At 37.0% G+C, this 20,040-nt stretch overlaps 1 protein-coding gene across 9 annotated transcripts in view; it reads left to right on the plus strand.

The window, feature by feature from the left end:
- The window catches only part of BTRC (beta-transducin repeat containing E3 ubiquitin protein ligase), a 180,915-nt gene that overhangs the window by 108,734 nt on the left and 52,141 nt on the right, over nucleotides 1-20,040 (plus strand). For all 9 annotated transcript variants that reach the window (XM_086680678.1, XM_086680677.1, XM_086680674.1 and 6 more), the window contains one exon: nucleotides 4,166-4,255. In XM_086680678.1, coding sequence (XP_086536804.1) covers nucleotides 4,166-4,255 — 90 coding nt within the window. The remainder of the gene's footprint in view (nucleotides 1-4,165; nucleotides 4,256-20,040) is intronic.

Consider the following 20,040-nt stretch of genomic DNA (forward strand, 5'->3'; position numbering starts at 1 on the left):
AATTCCTCTAACTTAGTAGGAATCATATTCTAAACTATGTCTCCCCTCATGGGCAGCAGCTAGAATCTCTGCTTGGATCTTTCAATCTTCTGTCATTTTCCATTGGAATCCTTAGAGTGTCCCATTCATGTATGTAGTTTGGAGATTAGCCATGGATTTGAGGGAAATTGTGCCTCCCCTATGGGTCCATTTTCTACGATTTCTCTTCTCAGTCTCCAGCCACTGTGGCAGTCCAGAACTCCATCCTTTGACATATCAAGCCAATAGAATGGCTTTCTAATTGAATTTTAGTCACCCTGCACCAAGTAGATTGGTGAGTACCCTTAGGGAAAAAGCACATAAACAAGGATGTTACCCAGTGTGATTCTCCTCTTTCAAGGTCAGTCCACACCCTTCCTCCCCCTCTTCTTCACCTACTCTCCGCCTCCCCCCGTTCCTGACTAAGTCAATCTCTGGTGCTTTTAAGTTGTAATTTTAAAATATTCCCCCCCCCCCCCCCGCCATGGTTTATAATTGTTGCCTTATGAGGGTTAATCCCATATAAATATCTCTACCATTTTTGGAACTTGAGCTCTGTGGCTTACAGTTTTTATGTTATTCAGTATATACTAGTTACTTCATAAGTGTCTTTTAAAAATATAGGAAGTTTTATTTAAAGACTTTTGTGTTGTCTGTACATGCATAATGTTTGTGGTATTAGTAGCTGCAAAAGAAGTACTGAATCCTGAGCCCAGAAGATTCATGTACCAATACCTGCTATACAAATGATCCAATTTATTCCTTTGAAATATGTTTTGAAATAATTTCAACTTAAATAATATAAGAGTAAAATAGTTCAGTGGATAAATTTTTAAAGTTTAACTTGTCTAAATGGAAAACCAATCTTATAATACTTTTTCTCCATTTTCTTCGATTTTTTTTACCTACACCTTTCCAAAGAATTGACCAAAAATGAATAACTTAAAATATCTATGCATCCATTGCTGACATAAATAAATAGGAGAAATCATGGCTCTTCCTCACAGAAAACATTCCATTTAGTAAATGTGGAAGGAAAGAGGGAAATTCACCCTCAGGGGAAAAATCACCATCTGGGGCGCCTGGGTGGCTCATTTGGTTAAGCATCCAACTCTTGATTTCAGCTCAGGTCATGATTTCACAGTTTGTGAGATCAAGCCCCCATCAGACTCCATGCTGTCAGCTTGGGATTCTCTCTCTCTCTTTTTCTCTGCCTCTCCTCTGCTGTGCACATGCTCTCTCTCAAAATAAATAAACATTTTATAAAATTTAAAAAGGGGCATCTGGGCAGTTCAGTCAGTTAAGTGTCTGACTCTTGACTTCTCCGCTCAGATCATGAGCTCGCAGTTTGTGGGTTTGAGCCCCATGTCAGGCTCTGCACTGTTAGTGGGATTCTCTCTCTCCTCTCTCTTGTGTGCACATGTTCGTGCTCTCTCTCTCTCAAAATAAACTTAAAAGAATAAAAATAAATTAAAAAAAAATCACTGTCAGAACACTACACTAAAAATTACCATAGGCAAGATCTACCAGTAGATGCTAAAATTAGCAGGCTGAAGTTGAAACGGAAACAGTATATTTGCATAGTCTCAATATTTCCCCCAATATATTTAGTAATTCCCAAAGGAAGAATAATAAACTTATAATGGAAAATCTTGTCAGACATGACCTTAGGCAAGTGATAAAGGTGAACATCACTATAAATACTTATTAACCTACCTCCTGACTTACTTGATGCATTGAGAAGGGCACATCTCTTATGTGGTATTATTCCCAATAATGTATAACTTCCATCTGATCGTGAGAAAACATGAGACAAAACCAGATTGAGAGGCATTATATAGATTAATCAGTTCTCTTCAGAAGTGTCACAATCATAAAAGATAAGACTGAAATTGTCACAGATTAGAGGATACTAAGGAGACATGGTAACTAAATTCAATGTGGGATCTTAGGTTAGATCCTGAACAGAGGTTCTGCCTGGGTAGCTCAGTTGGTTAAGGGTCTGACTCTTGGGTTTGGCTCAGGCCATGATCTCACGGTTCATGAGTTTGAACCCTGCATCTGTTATGGAGCCTGCTTGGGATTCTCTCTCTTAATTTCTCTCTGCCCCTTTCCCCAACTCAAAATAAACCAGGGCAGGCGGTGGGGGGAGATCCTGAACAATAAAAGGATATTAGTGAGAAAAGTGGTGAAACTAAAAATAAATTCTTTATATTGTACTATGTTAATTTACTTAACTTTGGTAAGTCTTTTGTGGTTACATAAGACATTAACATAAGGGGAAGCTGGGGGAGGGTATACAGGAACTTATTTTTGCAACTACTGTGTAAATCTAGAATTTAAAAAATGGATTCTTTTCTATTGTTGGTTATGAGAGATTGCTTACATCTTTTTAAAAAAAATTTTTTTTTAACGTTTATTTCTGAGACAGAGAGAGACAGAGCATGAGTTGGGGAGGGGCAGAGAGAGAGGGAGACACGGAATCAGAAGCAGGCTCCAGACTCTGAGCTGTCAGCACAGAGCCCAACGTGGGGCTCGAACTCACAAACCGTGAGATTATAACCTAAGCCGAAATCAGTCGCTCAACCAACTGAGCCATCCAGGCACCCTGAGATCGCCTGTGTCTTAAGATTTTTCTCTTTAATTCCAACACATGTGGTTCTCCAGCATAGTAGTTCTCAAAGAGTGTTCCTAAACCAACAGCATTCATATCAACTGGGGATTTGTTATAAATGCAAATTCTCAGAAGCCTGGGGATGGGACCTAACAATCTGTGTTTTAACAAGCCCTCCAGATGACTCTGATGCATGCTAAAGTTTGAGAACCATGATTTGTACCATCAATTAAAACTTAGACTACAAGAAAACATTGTTTTACTATATTGGCCAGTTATTAATAATGTTTGCTTACCATTTTTTCAGATTGTGGTAAAATCCATGTAACATAACAACCTCTTAAATCATTTTTAAATGTACGGTTCAGTGGATTAAATATATTTACATTATTATGTAATTGTCACCACCATCCATCCCCATAACTCTTTCCATCCATCCCCATAACTCTTTTCATCTTGTAAAACTGAAACTCTATACCAGCCTCTGGCAACCACTTATCAGTATTTATCTTTTTGTAACTAGCTTATTCCACCTACCATAATGTCCTCAAGGTTCATCCATATTGTCCTAGATGTCAGAATGTTCTTCCTTTTTTTTTTTTTAACTTTCTTTTAATGTTTATTTATTTGTTTTGAGAGAGAGCGAGACAGAGAGTGAGAGAGCAGGGGAGGGGCAGAGAGAGAGGAAGAGAGAGACTCCCAAGCAGGATCCGTGCTGTTAGCACAGAGCTGGACGCAGAGCTCGATCTCATGAACCATGAAATCATGACTTGAGCCAAGATCAAGTGTCCAGTGACTAACCGACTGAGCCACCCAGGTGCCCCAGAATGTCCTTCCTTTTTATGGCTGAATAATATTCCATTGATGTACATGCCACATTTTGCTTGTCCCTTCATCTGTTAGTGGATATTTGGGTTGCTTCCATGTGAATAATGCTGCTATGAACATGGATGTAGAAATATCTTTTTAAGACTGCTTTCAATTCTTTTGGGTATACATCCAGAAGTGGCATTGTTGGATCATATGGTAATTCTAATTTTAATTTTTTGAGGAACCATTACCATGCTGTCGTCCACAGCAGCTGTATCCTTTTACATTCCCACCGGCAGTGCTCAATGGTTCCAATTGTTCCACATCCTTGCCAACACTTACTGTTTTCTGTTTTTTAATAGTAACCATCTTAGTGGGTATGAAGTGGTATCTCATTGTGGTTTCATTTCTGAGCTGATGTGCTTGTTGGCCATTTGTATTTCTTCAGAGAAATGTCTAAGTTCTTTGCACATTTTTGAATAGTCCCATCACCTTCCAGCAGATCACTGCTGCTTACATACTTGTTCATGAGTTCATCTTTGGCTCTTGTGGGCTCTCACTTTCTTTGCTTCCTGTTGTCTACCTTGTTTCCAGTTTGCATAAATCTGGAATTTATACATAGGTCTATTTGTACGTTGATTTTGAGAAATGGAACAAAATTTGAAAACTGTATATGACAGCATTTTAATATTTAAACCTGTTTCCAAAAAATTCTCATTACAGACTTACAACAGCTGTGCCAGACTCTGCTTAAACCAAGAAACAGTATGTCTAGCAAGCACTGCTATGAAGACTGAAAATTGTGTGGCCAAAGTAAGTAATATTACTCATCAATATGCATTATACCGCATCTTAACAGTGCTTTATCTGTAAACATCTTTATATCATATTGATATTAAAGATCATCACAAGATTTTATATTAAAAAAAAAAAATACAGGAGACATCATTTTATCCAAAGCAGATTGCAAGTTGGAGTCTCCATCTTTTCAGTTGCAAAAGAATCTTTTGATTATGCATTCTGGTCACACTTCAGTCGAATTCACATTTGTTACTTGACACTAGTTATGGATTATTACAAATAAATAAGATTCATGAAAGAAAATATACAATTACTTTTATAAGGTTGTTCATGGGTTTTAAATGTAATTAAGTATAGGGTATCCATTGCAAGGATTGTGAGATACACTATAGAAAATCCAGTTATTATAATACGATTATTATTTATTGAAAGGCTAATGATAGAAATATTGCTTTTGGTGATTTTGATCTGAGTGTACAAGTACGTTTTATCGTGCATATGCTCTACCTTTTCTCGTGCACAAAATGTATGTATATCTACAGATATAAAATTAATCACACATTAGAGATCTTATGATCTAATAATTACATTAACTATGGCTCAAATCTTTCAAGTATCTCTAATTAATTAGGAACTTTGACCTAAATTTCGATATCAGCCATTTTGATTATTCCAGGACTAAGTAAAATTCCAGTATGGGCTCGGTTTCTAGACTTTTACTTTGCATATATGCAAAATTATTGTTTTAATAGCTATTCAGGGATTTGTCACTGTTACAACATTTCCAACTTTAACTACTTAAGTTTAGTCTATCTTATTATACTAAGGCTTTCAGTTACTTGCTGTTATTATTAGAGCCAGACCTGGTAATCAGGTAGTCTCCATCCTTTACTAAAAAATCAAAGGACAGCAATATTTTTTATTATTTTTATTTTCTTTCTTAAAACATAGTCACTGGACCTACTTAATCAACTGAAATCATACTAACTATAACCATTAGAAATGATCCATATAATAAGTGTCAGAATTTATTTAAAATTATAGTTTAAAAAGTTGGTTAAGTGTCTCCTAAATTAGAGTGTCTTAGTAACTTGCTGTAAAATATGAAAATAATAAATTACATGTATTTATTTTTTCAGCCATTTAGTCACAACTAACAAGTGCTAATTGACCCTATTTTGTGTCTGGCATTTGTACATTGAAATGGGGGACCAATTATTTGGGCCTCTAAAAATAATCTTCCTCCTTTTTGGCCACATTGCTCAGTTTCATCACAAGTGGGTGACTTCTGGCTAAACAAGGTAAAATCTTAGCATGAGCACCGATCCAAGGACAGGGTGACAATTTTAATGAGTTTCATTGAGAGCTGGCCAAGTGAGCATCTGTTCCTTTTGTTTTCTCCATACTTTGTAAGCCAGGATTTCTAAGCTATATAGTCATGTTGGTGTGTGTCTGTATGATGTGTTTTGTTTTGTTTTTCTCCCACCCTGTACTTCAGTGGTGCATGGTTAGAAATCTTCTGGCATCTGGCACAATGGCATAATTTCTTCTGTGCTCTTGGGTGAGGAAATAAGTTTGCTCATTGCTGCTCATCTGTCTGTTTCCTTTGCTCCCAGATGGTGACCCTCTCATCCCACTCTTGCTTATTTTAACATTATTCTGACACTTAGATCCTTTCATCGTCTCCTTAAATACCCTAATTTAATAATGATTTCTATCATTTCCTATTGGAACCTACCTAACTTTCTGGTTCCTTTTGTTGGCCCACATCCTGGCTTCTGGTTCATTGCTTCAGATTTGAGCCAAATAATTAGTTGATCAATGGCAAATAAAAACACGTAGCTAAAATTATGTCTTTCTTGTAACAGCCTCCAGTAGGTACCAGTAACATGAGGAGTTTTCCCTTTCTATTTCCCTTCCGTAAGAGTTTTCCCTTTTCTATTTACATATGTTATGTGTACCTCATGATTCTGTGCTGTTTCTGTTGGCCTTATTTATTGCTTGACCTGTGAAAGGTAATGACTTGCCATTATTTTTGTAGGTCTACAAGCTTGTCCTGTTTCCTGCTCTTCACCTTTAGCCCTTAACTGAGTAGTTTCATCTGCTACACTTGATATGGCTGCAGTGGTTTTTAACTTGGTACAGGTGTCCGTTGTTGATTCAGACAGTACTCCCAAGTGGCCTTGAATGTCCAACCATCTCCATGTGAGAGCACCTATAATATAGTGCCGTCAGCCATTTTTTCCTCTAGCTCAAAGCAGCTAATTCTGATGAGTGACTTTGATTTGGGTGAAAATAGTAGTTACTGTTATTGAATATTGTTTATTATGAGTTTTAGAGAAGACATCAATACCAGTTGTTCCCTGAAAAACAGCAAAGTTGTTAAGTTCAGACCCTGTAGTACATAGTATGTGACTCTTCTTTGGCAGAAATAGCTTACAATAAATGTTTTATAATAGGTCTATGAAAACGGGCCCATTTGTCCTCTTTAGAATACAAGAAAACAAAGTGGTAAGAAAAACTACGGCCACTCTAGGTTAATAATAATCTGAATCTCTAACTTGAAGAATGAGACCTAGGAAAAGATTTAAAAATAAAAATGGGGTCATTTTATCAGTATAACCTGGTCTGAGTAATATTTGGAGGCATTGAAATATCTTTTATTTTCTTCCAAAGCCTTCTTTTCTTTCTAATTATAGGTCTGTAGTTCATGAGATTTGTTTGGAACATGATGAGCTCTGTATTTATTGTAGCTTTAAATGGACAGTCATTATTGACTGCCAGCTTAGTCTTTAAAATCAATAATTACATTGTACCTAATTGTCAACCTTCATGATGTTTTTTTAATTGGTAAAGAAAGCTAACTAGAAAAATGAAGAGCATTACTTTTTTATGTTATCTTGTTGGTGACTTTCTATTTAAATATTACTGAAAATTTTGGGTTCAGGGTTTTCCTAATTTACTTTTTACACATACATGCATGCACAGAATTAATATTGAGTTGTTTGAACACAGCTACCGACATACCTGCCCAGGTGGGAGAAGTTATGCCTCTTTATGTTTGGAAAATAAACCTCTTCAGTAGTCCTTTGTAGATGTTCTGTATTGTAGTTGTTTGTTGTTACTGTTTTTTACTTGAGACTAATAATCTGTTTGCAACTGACTGAGACAGAAAAATGTGATGTTCCTTTCCACTCACTCCAGATTTTGATAGAAGACTTGTTTTATTTATTTCCAAAATTATATCCGCAGGAAACAAGCTGTTTAAATTCAGATTATGCTGAAGCAAAATGGTCCTGGTATGAGAAGCAACGTGCTGTTTTACGAGCACAGAGTCCCTTTTCTCATAACTGATTGATAGTAAATATTTTCCTGAAGAATTATTGCCAACCATGAACAGTGCAACTGTTTCACTTTTTTTCCGTGCTACTTGCTGTACCAGCCATTGTCGGTAATTAAGATCTACAATTCACAATGCAGACGTTTGCACTTCCTCTGGGTCTGCGCTATTTATAAGGCATTTCAGCTGTTCAGAGTTTCTTTTGAGTTTTAAACTACATGTTAACAGGCTTCTTTAACATACTGTTCCACAAGTAGCATGTCAGATGGTCCATTCTTTGCACAGGCCTCTCTGTCGGGTCTAAACATTAGCTTTGTGGAGAATGTATTAACATGGAACCATATCATTGAGGCCAATAAGGTTGGAAAAACTCCGGCATGTTAATGTGTTACACATTAGGCATATTGCTGTTTCAAAAAGGCAGGAATAAAGTTCAGAAGTACTATTTTTTTTCTTTCATTTGACAGATGTTCATATGATTTTAATGAGTGTGAATGGGAGTTATAGAGAGGCTCTGAGAAATACTAGTAAAGTGACATTTCCCATCTCGCTTTCAGGTAATAATAGAATAATAGAATCAAGGACCATTATTATAGACAAGAGTTTGTGTGTTTGTCAGATTAAAGATGCAAGAATACACCTTCTAGATGTACATGATATTTAGGAGTACAGACGAGGGACACCAAAATGGATCAGCTGATTGACGGCACGTTTGTTGTATAATCATCTTCAGGAACCTTAAGTAGCATATGCCATTGGAGAGGAAACTGTAAACAGGAATCCTGGTCTATATTAATTCGATAAAATTAAAAGTCATGTTTAACCATTTCAAGAGCATTAATTTCAAAAGGAAAAAAAAAAAAAAAGTCCAGACCCCAGTGAGAATCTTGAACTATGCCCTTGAATGAGAGAACTGCCTATATAGTCTCCTTACTAACTGCACTCATTGCTAAACATACAGGAGAAACAAGAAGCAGAAAGCTGTCAACAGAGTATGTGTAAAACTTTGCCTTGAGTGGATATCAGACTGGCTGTTAGAAGCCTAAAGTCAGCTGCGTTGATTCTACATGTTGGACACCAGCATCTTCCAGCAGAGCACATCTGCAGAGAAAGGCAGACATGGGTTTCAGTGCTGATTCTTGATGGGCCCTTGAAGATAGAGCTTCAAAGCCTTTCCAAGGCAGTTTTATTGGCCAGAGCCAAAAACTTTCTGTGGTTCTTTTGAACTACATTGTTTGTGTAAACTTATTTTCCTTAGTGAACTCTTTATGAACCTTTTTTTTTTTTTTTTTTTTTAAAGATAGCAGCATTGGTTCAACTGTTGGGAACCACTAGATCTGACCGAGGCACTTCAAGATGCTAGAACCTATTCACATTTCTGTCTAGCCAGGGAGCTAATAAGATTAAGCCTGTCTTTGTGGATTGGTCTAGATTAGCAGGAGATGAGCCCAGTCAGTGTTTTCCTCAGTGAAAAAGGAAAGGTTGGGAGAGAGAGAGGTGAAGGAAGAAAGTTCTTCATCAAGAACTGACTGCAGTATTGCCTGCTGATGCATGTCGGATCACCCGCACCGAGAGATCACATGGCTTCTCCAAAAGTCAAACGATCAATTCGCCTCGTTTTGGCTCTGTACTTAATGCACAAACAGTGCGATCTGCGGGGCTGTAATTGCATTGTTAGGGCCAAGGAACAAGCCTGTGCCTTTTCAGCAGACAGCTGGCAGGGAGAGAGGCATGTTGTTAGGAAAGAGAGAGGCAAGGCAAATAAAATTACTGCTAACGCTCAGAGATCGGCAGGAGTCCTACTTGCCTAATCTTACCGGTGGGAGCAAGCGGCTGTTGTAATCCAATTATAGCAGCATAAGCAATTTGTTAGACACTCCGCATAATGTAACAATTTCCCAATAAACTCTGACTTGTAATAACGTCGGCAAGAGTCCGCATAAATCTGCCCGAATGGTGGGGGCTGGAGCGTTCGGCTGGGGGCTTGTAATTGGCGCCATCAGCACGTTTTGCGGAGTGCAGTATGGTGCAGTCTTTTAGTGCAGGAATTTTAAGGAGAAAAGCATGGCACACGTTTCTTAGAGAAAGAAAAGTGGCCATTAAAAGGGGAGCAGCAAGAAGGGCATACTCTTGCCTTCACATTACCTAGGAATCTTAGTGTAGAAAGAAAACAGGAGGAAGCCATGTTTCCTTCAGTACTAAAGTGGGGGAGGGGGAAGAGTGTATGGACTAAATTCCTTTATTTAAAAGGCGTCAGTTTCTATTATTTATACCCGCCTTTACCGGCCCCCCAAATGCTGTTCAGGCACCATTTAGTTAACACTTTTACAAAATTGTTCATAGCCAGGCGAGACTAAAAATGCCAAGTTTAAATCTTTTCTTCTAGAGTTTATCATTTTCTTTACAACAGGAAAATATATTTCCTTTGTGCCCAAAATAAATCTTTTAAAGATCTCATCTCATTGAATATCAAACCTTTCTGTAGAGTTCTGCCTTCCGGTTTAAGAAACCATCTCTTACTGAAGGGTTTAAAACCCAGCTTGTTTGCTTAGCTGGCTTTACTACATTGCTTATTTTCTTTTCTGCAATATATTGTGAATGTCTATGATGCTAGGATTAGGAATCTTTCTTGTTGAATGCTTACATTGTACAAAAATGCAGTTATTCTTATTTAAAACTGTACCTGTATGATCATTATAGAAATAATTTTGATTCCTAAGTCATAACATTTCTGTTTGGGAAAAATATTTGTTGTGTGGAGCAGAATAGAACCTCCATTATTTATTGATTGATTAGGGTTGGTAGTCACAGAATCAAGTTTATTTATACAAGGTATAGGAGGTGAGGAGTGCTCATAGATCTGAGTTAATAGACAGATTTTCATGCTACTGAGTCTATTAAATGTTATCTGCTTTCTTATGCCAACTCTTTCTTATGCGAACTCTTCATTGTTGTTAATTTGTGTCAAAACAAAGCTTCTGAAATAAGAACAGGATTATTCAAAATATCATGTTGCTGTGGGTATTATTACAATATATATTTACTTTCAGTATAAACATTTCCTTCCACTGAAGCAAATGCTGCCTTGTTTGACTGGAGCTACATCAATAAACTGCAGTGCCTCTAATAAAGCCACTCAGTGTCTGGGTTTAACTAATGGCTGATTTTCATGGCTTTGACAGTGAGCTGTGTGCGTTATTTTCTCCTGATATTGTAAAAATAATGAGAGCAAATTAGAACAATCAGTTTACACAGATAGCTCCTGATTGGAGGCGATGGGCAATATGGCAGCAGGTAATCCATCTTCGGGCTCTTGTCACATTAACTTCAGTAGTGTGAAAAGATCAGGTGGGGTAAGCAGGGATCCTGCCCAATCGGAACACTGAAATTAATGAGAAGAGCATTGTTCTGTGATCAACCTTTTAATTAGCAAGATTGGAAACGCAGGGAGTGAAGAAGGCAGCACCACAGCTGCACAATGCCAGGCACAATTCCTGAAAGGGGACAGAAAAAAAAGAAAAATCAGTGGGTTTTATATCATACTTCTCTTGCTGTATATAGGCATCGTGTTTCCATTCTGGAGCTTGTTTACAGACTTTAACAAATACTGCCTACTTTCCAAAGTAATATCATAAATATAGTTGATGTGTTTGTCATCTGTAGGCTGTAATTCTTTCAGGGGTCATTTGGGATTTTGATTACCAGTATACTGTCTTTGGCATTGCATATTGGGTTTTAACTTTTGATTTTTTTTTTTTAAATTAAGTAAGCAAAGAATTTACATTTTAAAAGGTCTGCTTTGTCGACCTCCCACCATTCAGCCCCTCCAACATGTAGAGTTTTTCTTGCAAATAGCATCAGAGTTTTCTGGTCTGGAAAACTTTTGTCACTTTGAGTTGTTTGAAAGAGGAGCAAAGTCCAGACAGGAAGCTATGGCATATTTAAATTGTGTTCCTTTCCTGATTCTGTTTATTAGGAAAATCACTGTCTCCCCTCCCCCCCCCCCCACCGTGCTGTTGACTTATCAGTGTTGAGGGTGTTATTTCAATTTATATAATTAAGAATTGAATATCAATAAAGTATGGTATTTATAGGAGGAAGAGAGGGTGAAATCTATGTAGCGACAGACTAAAGGCTGATTCATCCATTTAAAGCTCAGTTATACTAAAATTGAAACCTTGTTAATTATCGCTGTGATATTGGAAAATGTGGTATAAAGCCATGGAAGATATTAATGAGCCAGATTTTCTCTGCCAAATCAATGCCTGTTTTCTAGGCCTATTTTGACAGGCTTTAACTTTGGGGAAGGTATGAGGTTTTTAGTATTTTAATCTTTATGCTTTTAGTTGCTTACAGTGAAAGCAGAAATATAATGTAAGCTATGTAAATGAATCCAGTTATCTTCCAAGCGTATATAAAATAAATTTGTTTTTTTTATATTAACAATTAAGTGACTTAGGCATTTATTTAAAGTACTAATACATATGGGGCACCTGGGTGGCTCAGTCGGTTAAGCATCCAACTCTTGTTTTCGGCTCAGGTCATGATCTCGCAGTTCATGAGTTCAGGCTCCACACTGACAGTGCGGAGCCTGCCTAGGATTCTCTCTTTCCGTCTCTCTGTGCCCTTCCCCTGCTTGTGTTCTCTCTCTCTCTCTCTCTCTCTGTCTCTCTCTCTCACAAAAGAAATAAATAAACTTTAAAATAAAGTACTAATACATAAAAGCCAGTTATTAGGCACCCTTCTGAGTACAGAATTAACAATAAAGAGCCTGTTGTATGAAATATTGAGGTTAGGTGTAATATCTTTTATCATCATAGTTAATAGGACTTTCTTCATAATTTGTATAACTAATGGAGATTCTAGCCTTGCAACCTTAAGGTATTTAGAGAATGTAAGTCCCTGGTATTATAGCCCTATGTAAAACCCATAGAATAAAGGCACTTCACTACCCATCTCCCTAGTCCTCTCCCCACCCCCACCCCCCCAAATCTTTAGTATAGCTTTTGGAATTCTGTCAGAAACCTTATTTTTGTTTTTGTTTTTGTTTTTTGACTGATAACTTTTCCTGAAAATATTCAGTATTTTAGGATCAGTGACTTAATACAAAATAGTTTCTAGGACTTCCCCTACCCCCAACACACTCTTTAAGAGAATGGTGCTACTGTGCATATTAATATTTTAAAGCCCACTTGTTAGAATTTTGCATGATATTTTTCTATATTCCTTAATCTGAAGAAAAATTTTTTACTTACCACTTTTATGGATTTTTGTGGCTGTTTATTCTCCTTTCTCCTAATTTGGCAGTTTCAGAAGCCTGGGCTCATAAGTTGTCCAAGGATATGTTCTTAGTCATATGGTGTAAATAGATCACTTACAAAGCTTGTGAAACCTGAGCTCTCCTTTTGAACCTTTCAGTACCCATGAGCTCAGGATCCATACATGTAAAATCTTACTCTTGTTTCATGACTCCAGCTTGTAAGGCAAATGAGCTATGAATTTAAATGACTATTCTACTCTATACCAACTTTCTACCAAATAAAATTGGTATTTTTCTCCTTTTTTCCTATGATTCTGGATTTCCATCTGACCTAGTGACCTTGCCAATATTTGTTCTTGTTAGAGTTCTTTTCCAGTAAGACTTGCTACTCAAGATCAGTGTTAAAATAGACGAGGGCATATTTTTTTATGTTAGTAATTACAGAAATGTCTAACTGGCTGAATGATCAAGAAACTCCTTTTTAGTTTCCTAACAGAGCTAGAATTACCAAGTCACCTTAAATTCTACTAATTCCAAGTCTCATCAGTAGGGTTCACTGTAGAGAAATTTTCATTAGTCTAGTCTTTGGGAGTTCTCATGTGTGGAATCAGCTGAATCTCTGAGGCTATTATGATCCTTTCTAAGTTCTCCATCCACCTGCTTTTTGGTTTTGGGATATGTTCCTATTTAAAGAATTGGAAAATGCCCCATTTTTTCTCATGCACCTTCAGGATGGAAGACGTTTGTCTTTTTTTTTTCTTTCAGCTTTGTATTTTGCTACCCAAAAGTTTGAGGAGGAGAGAGGGTATGTTAATATTTACTAAGCCCTATGTTTAGGCACTATAGTGCTAGCTGTGTTACCTATTTCAGTCCTTATGTGAACCTGATAAGATGGATATATAACCCCTATTTTATAGATAAGGAACCTGAAACTTAGAGAAGTTAAGTCTTTTCCCAAGTTTTCACATCTTTAAGTTGTAGGGTCAAGTTTTCAACTCAGATCTCCCTGACTTCAGAGTCATTTCTATACTAGACCAGGTTTGTTGCTTTCAAATAATATGTGGAGGCCTTCTGTATCTCTCCTACCATTACAATTGGCCTCACACTACAAACCACCTATAGCTTTTCACCATTTGATTTCTGTAACACTTTTGACAGCTAGCAAATGTTATTTCTTCATCTCCCCTGCCTCCTTTACTGCTTGTAAAATACGTTGTTCTGACTGACCTGAGCCAAGTACGATATTCAGAAGACTTAACTATCTCTATTCTGGGCTACTTAGTCAATAATTCTACTATGTAATTTTAAATGCTTACTCAATAATAATCACTTGCCTTGTAAACAAAGGTCTTTAACGTATCTAAGATGACCTCATGGCTTCATGTTCCATTCATAGTTCTACACGTTAAATGAGTGGGACAGTATGAGTCCAATACAGCCGGTTCAGTGTGGTCACTTCACACCTTATTGTTTTAGAAGTTGTTTTGAGGGGCACTGGGGTGGCTCAGTCAGATAAGTGTTCGACTTAGGTTCAGGTCATGATCTCTCAGTTCATGAGTTTGAGCCGTGCAATGGACTCTGTGCTGACAGCTCAGAGCCTGGAGCCTGCTTCGGATTCCGTGTCTCCCTCTCTCCCTGCCCCTCCCCCGCTCACACATGCTTGTATGTGTGCATGCGCGTGCACTCTCTCTCTCTCTCAAAAATAAATGAACATTAAAAAAAAAAGTTGTTTTGGAATACAGATCTCAACCTACTTTCTGTGTCAGGATTTACATTGTAAGTATGTATTGGCAGTCCTTTTATACCAAAAATTTATTTTTCCTGATTCAGCTTGGTAATTAATTTTGGCAGTTAAAAAAAATGCCCCTTAAGGCTTCAAAACTCTGGCTCTGATTACATTTCAGTAAATATTTTTATATGGTTTACGTGCTTCTGGATAATTTGGTGATTGCAAAGACATGGTGAGGATATCAGAATTAATAGCTGGACATTAAAGTCCTGTTTCAGAGAGGAGAGAGGAAACTTGGGAGAGGAGTGATTTATTAAAAAGGAACAGGTTTATTGAAAGCAAATGAAAACAAAAAGCAAACAGGGGCACCTGGCTTGCTCAGTTGGTTAAGCGTCCAACTCTTGATTTCTGCTCAGGCCATGATCTCACTATTCATGACATCAAGCCCCACATCAGGCTCTGTGCTGACAGCATGGAGCCTGTTTGGGATTCTCTGTCTCCCTCTCTCTCTGCCTCTCCCCTGCTTGCGTGCACACGCTCTCTCTCAAAATAAATGTTAAAAAAAAAAAAAAGAAAAAGCAAGCAAACATGGCTATTAGCATGTGCACACAAATAAAATCTCCCTGCATATTCTCTAATAGAAAGAAGTGTTTTGATAGTTACGGTTGACATAAATTTCATGCTCAGACTTACAAAAATATGTAAGTACTTGCGCACATGGAGCACAGAGACCATGACAAACAGGAATGTTGAAATATTTCTGGAAGAATGAACTAAATGTAATTACATTTTATATGACAGACATCACATCTTTATACACATGTATAAGATGTGTATACTTTATACACATTTTCTTGGAATATCTAATAGCATAAGAAATTTAATTGTAAAGATTTTTTTTTTTAAACCTAAGAGCCAACCAAAAGGGAAATATACAGAGAAAACCAGGTTTAAAAAGAGATGGTTCCTACAGTGTTAACTATGGAGTGTGTAGCGTGACTCTGTAATGGAATATCATGGCAGGGGGTATAATACTGTAAATAAGATGAATATGCCACTTGTGGATTAATGGGCAACCTAAAGAGTGGCTTTATTTACATCTATGTGTGAGGTTCTTTTACAGTTTGTGTATTTTCTGTTATTCTTGTGATTGGAACACTTACAACCTGATAGTTTAATTAGGGAACTTAAAAAAAAACAAAAACGTTTCCTTGAATCTTGCTTTACGTATTTTTTGTCAGATTCATGTATTTTCATTTTAGACTTTAAAATCGATAGGTTGGAAGAGTTTCTTTTAACTTTTTCTCTGGGCAATATTTAAGGAAAAGAAGTGGGTTCTGAAATTAAGTCCAGGAAATACAGCTATCTTTTAGATATCAGTTATGAACATTAAGGAGTAGGTGTAAGCACTACATGTATCTAAATCCCAGTAGATTTCATGTGTAGTTTTGTGAATAGAGGATGCTTTTGAAAGGTTTGGCTACTGAGTAATGTAAACTTGAGTAGTCTAGACTGGAACACTAATAGCCATTGTCTCAACATTTTAACGTGAGAACATGCAATAAGGGTAAATTCTAAGAGCCTTTTTTTTTTTTAATATTTATTTTTGAGAGAAAGAGAGAGAGCAACAGAGTGTGAGCAGGGGAGGCACAGCGAGAGGGAGACACACAATTTGAAGTAGGCTCCAGGCTCTGAGCTGTTGGCACAGAGCCTGACGCTGGGCTTGAACTCACGAACCATGAGATCATGACCTGAGCTGAAGTCAGACGCTTAACCGACTAAGCCACCCACGTGCCCCTAAGTGAGAGCTTTTTTAAACTAATGTTTTAGTCAACTCTTTAGGTTGTTGATTGCCAAGTAATACTATTATTTAGTGCTCTTGAAACTTCAAAAGTTTGAGCCTTAGATTTTTACTCCGTGCTTTCCCTCAATTGAAAATGTGTAATACAGGTTATTTTTGTAAGGCAAATGGTATGCAGAAGTAAATTGCCTTCATTGTAGAGTTTGAATGGAACTAATTTTCATTTGGCAAAAGGTAGATTCTCAAATTATATTTGTTGAGTCTAATTGACTTCTAAACAAAATAAATTGTGAAATACGTTCTTTAAAATATTAAGATTGTTGGGGCGCCTGGGTGGCTCAGTTGGTTAAGTGTCCGACTTCCCCTCAAGTCATGATCTCGCTGTTTGTGGGTTCAAACCCTGTGTCGGGCTCTGTGCTGACAGCTCAGAGTCTGGAGCCTGGAGCTTGCTTTGGACTCTGTGTTTCCCTCTCTCTCTGCCTCTCCCCCACTTACGCTCTGTCTACCCTTTTGCTCAAAAATAAATAAACATTTAAAAAAAATTTTTTAATAAATAAAAAATAAAATATTAATTTGTTATCATATTTGATAGCCTTTTGCACCATTACTTTCATTGAATGTTTACAGTGGGTCAGACACTGTGTTACGGGTATTACACTCTCACTTAAATCCTCACAACAGTCTCATTAAGCACACAACCCCATTTTACATACAAATACATTACTACTCAGATCAAGCACCTTGCCCAAGTTATGTTGCAGAACTGGAATTTGAACCCAGACTGGCCCCATAGCCATGTACTTTCAATTACTGTCGTTTGTGAATTTTAGTACATCAAAATAAGGATGGATGGTGAGTTTTAGTACATGGAAGTAAGGGTGCAGTGGGGAGGTTACCTAAAAAGTTCTCTATGGTGCCTATTAGATGTTAAGAATTTACCATCAAGTAGCCAGGATTTGGAAAACACAGAAGTATGCAAATTGGTTGTATAAAATTATGATACAGTAATACATTTTAGGCTTGTAATCTTCACTTGCACTTACAGTATTTTCCTTTTCAGCATTCCATGTGAGATGCTAAAAATTAAAAATACCTCAATTAGCAACCACAAAAAAGTAAAACTGTTAATTGAACCTTGTAATGTCCTCTTGCTGTCTGTTAGGCTTTTCTTTGCAGACTTTGATTATGTGTAATAAAACTGTTGCTTAATTAATGCCAGGGTTCTGAAGCATTTGGATGCCACAGAAGAGGGTGAAGAGGAGAAACCAAGAGGCAGCATCAAATAGGTTTTCTGTCATGTTAATTTAGATCTGCCATTCTTGTCCTAGTTCATGATATATGGCTCCCAACAGATAGGGGGAGAATTGAATGAGAAGCAGTAGTGAATCCTGTTTTCAGAAAAACACAAGTCATGACTGAGGCTCTCAGTAGGTTAATGAATAACTGTTTTCAGACAATATTTCACCCCTAGTTGGAGCTGCCCTTGGAATGAATGTGGCCGTGTTGATGTGACCAGCAGACACGATGCAAAACCAAACTAGTTGGTGACATGGCACCATGGCTTTGCGGTCTGTGCAAGAAAGATCCACAACTGATGTCCATAGCGGGCTGTCACTGGGAGAAAGGTGCTTGTATGTAACCAGAGCATGAGAGAGGATATCCTACTGACTTCTATTAATTTTTATTTAGAATGCTAAAAAACAAAATGGTAAAAATTCCCCTTGGAAATTGCTTAAGTCTCCCTTAATTATGGACATACTTCTTGAGGGATCCATATGCTTAAAAAAGAAAAAAAAAGTTCATAAGGAAATGTTTGTTTCATATCATAATTAAAAAATTTTTTTTGTTAATTTTAGAATACAGAGTAACAAAGAACACAACAGTCTTCACTAAAATGAGTTTACTTTGGACGTGACTCTTTACGTTCTCTTCCTTTTCATTCTTTCATTCTCCCTTCTTGATTCAATAAACTTATTTATTAGGTGGTTTTGTATTTATATTTTAACAAGTGTTGAATTCTATTTTAAAGAGTGTTGAAAAGCACTGTTGCTTTCAGGGTGGGGAAGATTTGAAATCCAATAATGAAAAATGAAGTCTCTTTCATTTCTGGCTGCATTCCTAGATGGTTGTACGTATCATAATCATTGAACTTTTAGAGCCTGCGCAAATTCTGTTTGGACTGCATAGGGTTACAACATACCTAAATTACACTTTCCGGCAATATTTAAACACGAAGTAGACATTGTTAAGTGGAAGCATAATTTCTAGTGGTTAAGGTGTCTGTCAGTAAAGAAGGAAGCTTACTAGCATGGGAAAAGAGTACAAGCTTCAATTGGAATGGGTCTCTATTGTCCAGGGGGTTATTCAATGCTAATAAATACTTGCTTTAGCATAGATGGAGCTAGGTTAAGTGTTTACAGCCAAACCTTTCTCTTCTCCATTGAAGAGCAAGGTTCTCCTAACACTGACCTACTTTGCTTATATGGTACTATAGATAAAACAGTTATGCAGCCATGAAGAGAAAAATAGATGAAGACCAGAAGAATTTTTTAGTAGGAAGTGCTTGGTAGCGTGTTTCTTTGTTGGTAAGACATAATGTTTCCACAAATCATGAATAAATATTCTGAATTCCCTAATATTATAGCAGTTATAACCATTTTTAAGCCTCCTTTCTAAGTAGATATTTCTCTCCTGGCTTTCTGTATTGTGAACTTTACAAAACTGGCTTCGGCAGCCTATTAATTATTCATATCATAGCAACAATTAAAGCAAATTAAAAATAAAAATCGCCATATTGCATTTAACCATGGGCAGCGCCAAACTGTGTCAGCTCTGGAAGGGCCTGTGGTGTTTCCTTAGTTAAAAGTGCTAGAGGGAGCTCTAACCTTGTTCAGAGTAGTGGCATATGGGAACAATTGTCTGTATGTGGCCATGGGGTCGCAAGTAAAGATGGGAGGCTAAGGATGTTACGTGGCAAAAATTTAAATCTTTATTAGAACTCCCTGTTTCCTTTAGTTTCCTGTATATCAGAAAATATGGGTGAGGACTAAGTATAATCAAACAGGACTTTAGTCACCCTTATTCCTCTTTCTATAAATCTAATCATCTCCTTCTAATACAGTTTTCAGGAGACCCTGAATTTGGCTCAGTGAATTTTCACAAAGTGAAAACACACCTGAACACTCACCACTGAATTTTTTTTCGTTTTCTGTTTTGTTTTGTTTTGTTGAAAAAGAACGGAAAGAAAAAGAACATTATCAGAAACCCATTCCTGCCCTCTTTGTCACCCCCCTCCCAAGGGTAACATTATCCTTATTTCTAACATCAGTCATTAGTTTTGCCTGTTTTTCTTCATATAAATGAAATCACGTGATACATACTCTTTACTGTCTGACTTATTTCACTCAACATAATGTTTTTGAGAGTCACATTGCATATAGTTGTAAATTTTTAATTTTTCATTGATGTGTAGTATTTCATTATACCAATCTATCCATTTTGCTGTAGATGAACATTTGGGTGCTTTCAGATTTTGATAACTACAGAAAAATTGTATATATCTGTCGGTAAGTATATACAATGAATACATGTATCCTATTGGGTATGTATCTAGGAAGGGAATTGGGATTTCCAAACTGGTAGTACCAATTTATACTCCTGCCAGTGT

The sequence above is a fragment of the Puma concolor genome, chromosome D2, assembly GCF_028749965.1.
Source record: "Puma concolor isolate L17-30 chromosome D2, mPumCon1.1.hap2, whole genome shotgun sequence".
Classification (NCBI taxonomy): domain Eukaryota; kingdom Metazoa; phylum Chordata; class Mammalia; order Carnivora; family Felidae; genus Puma; species Puma concolor.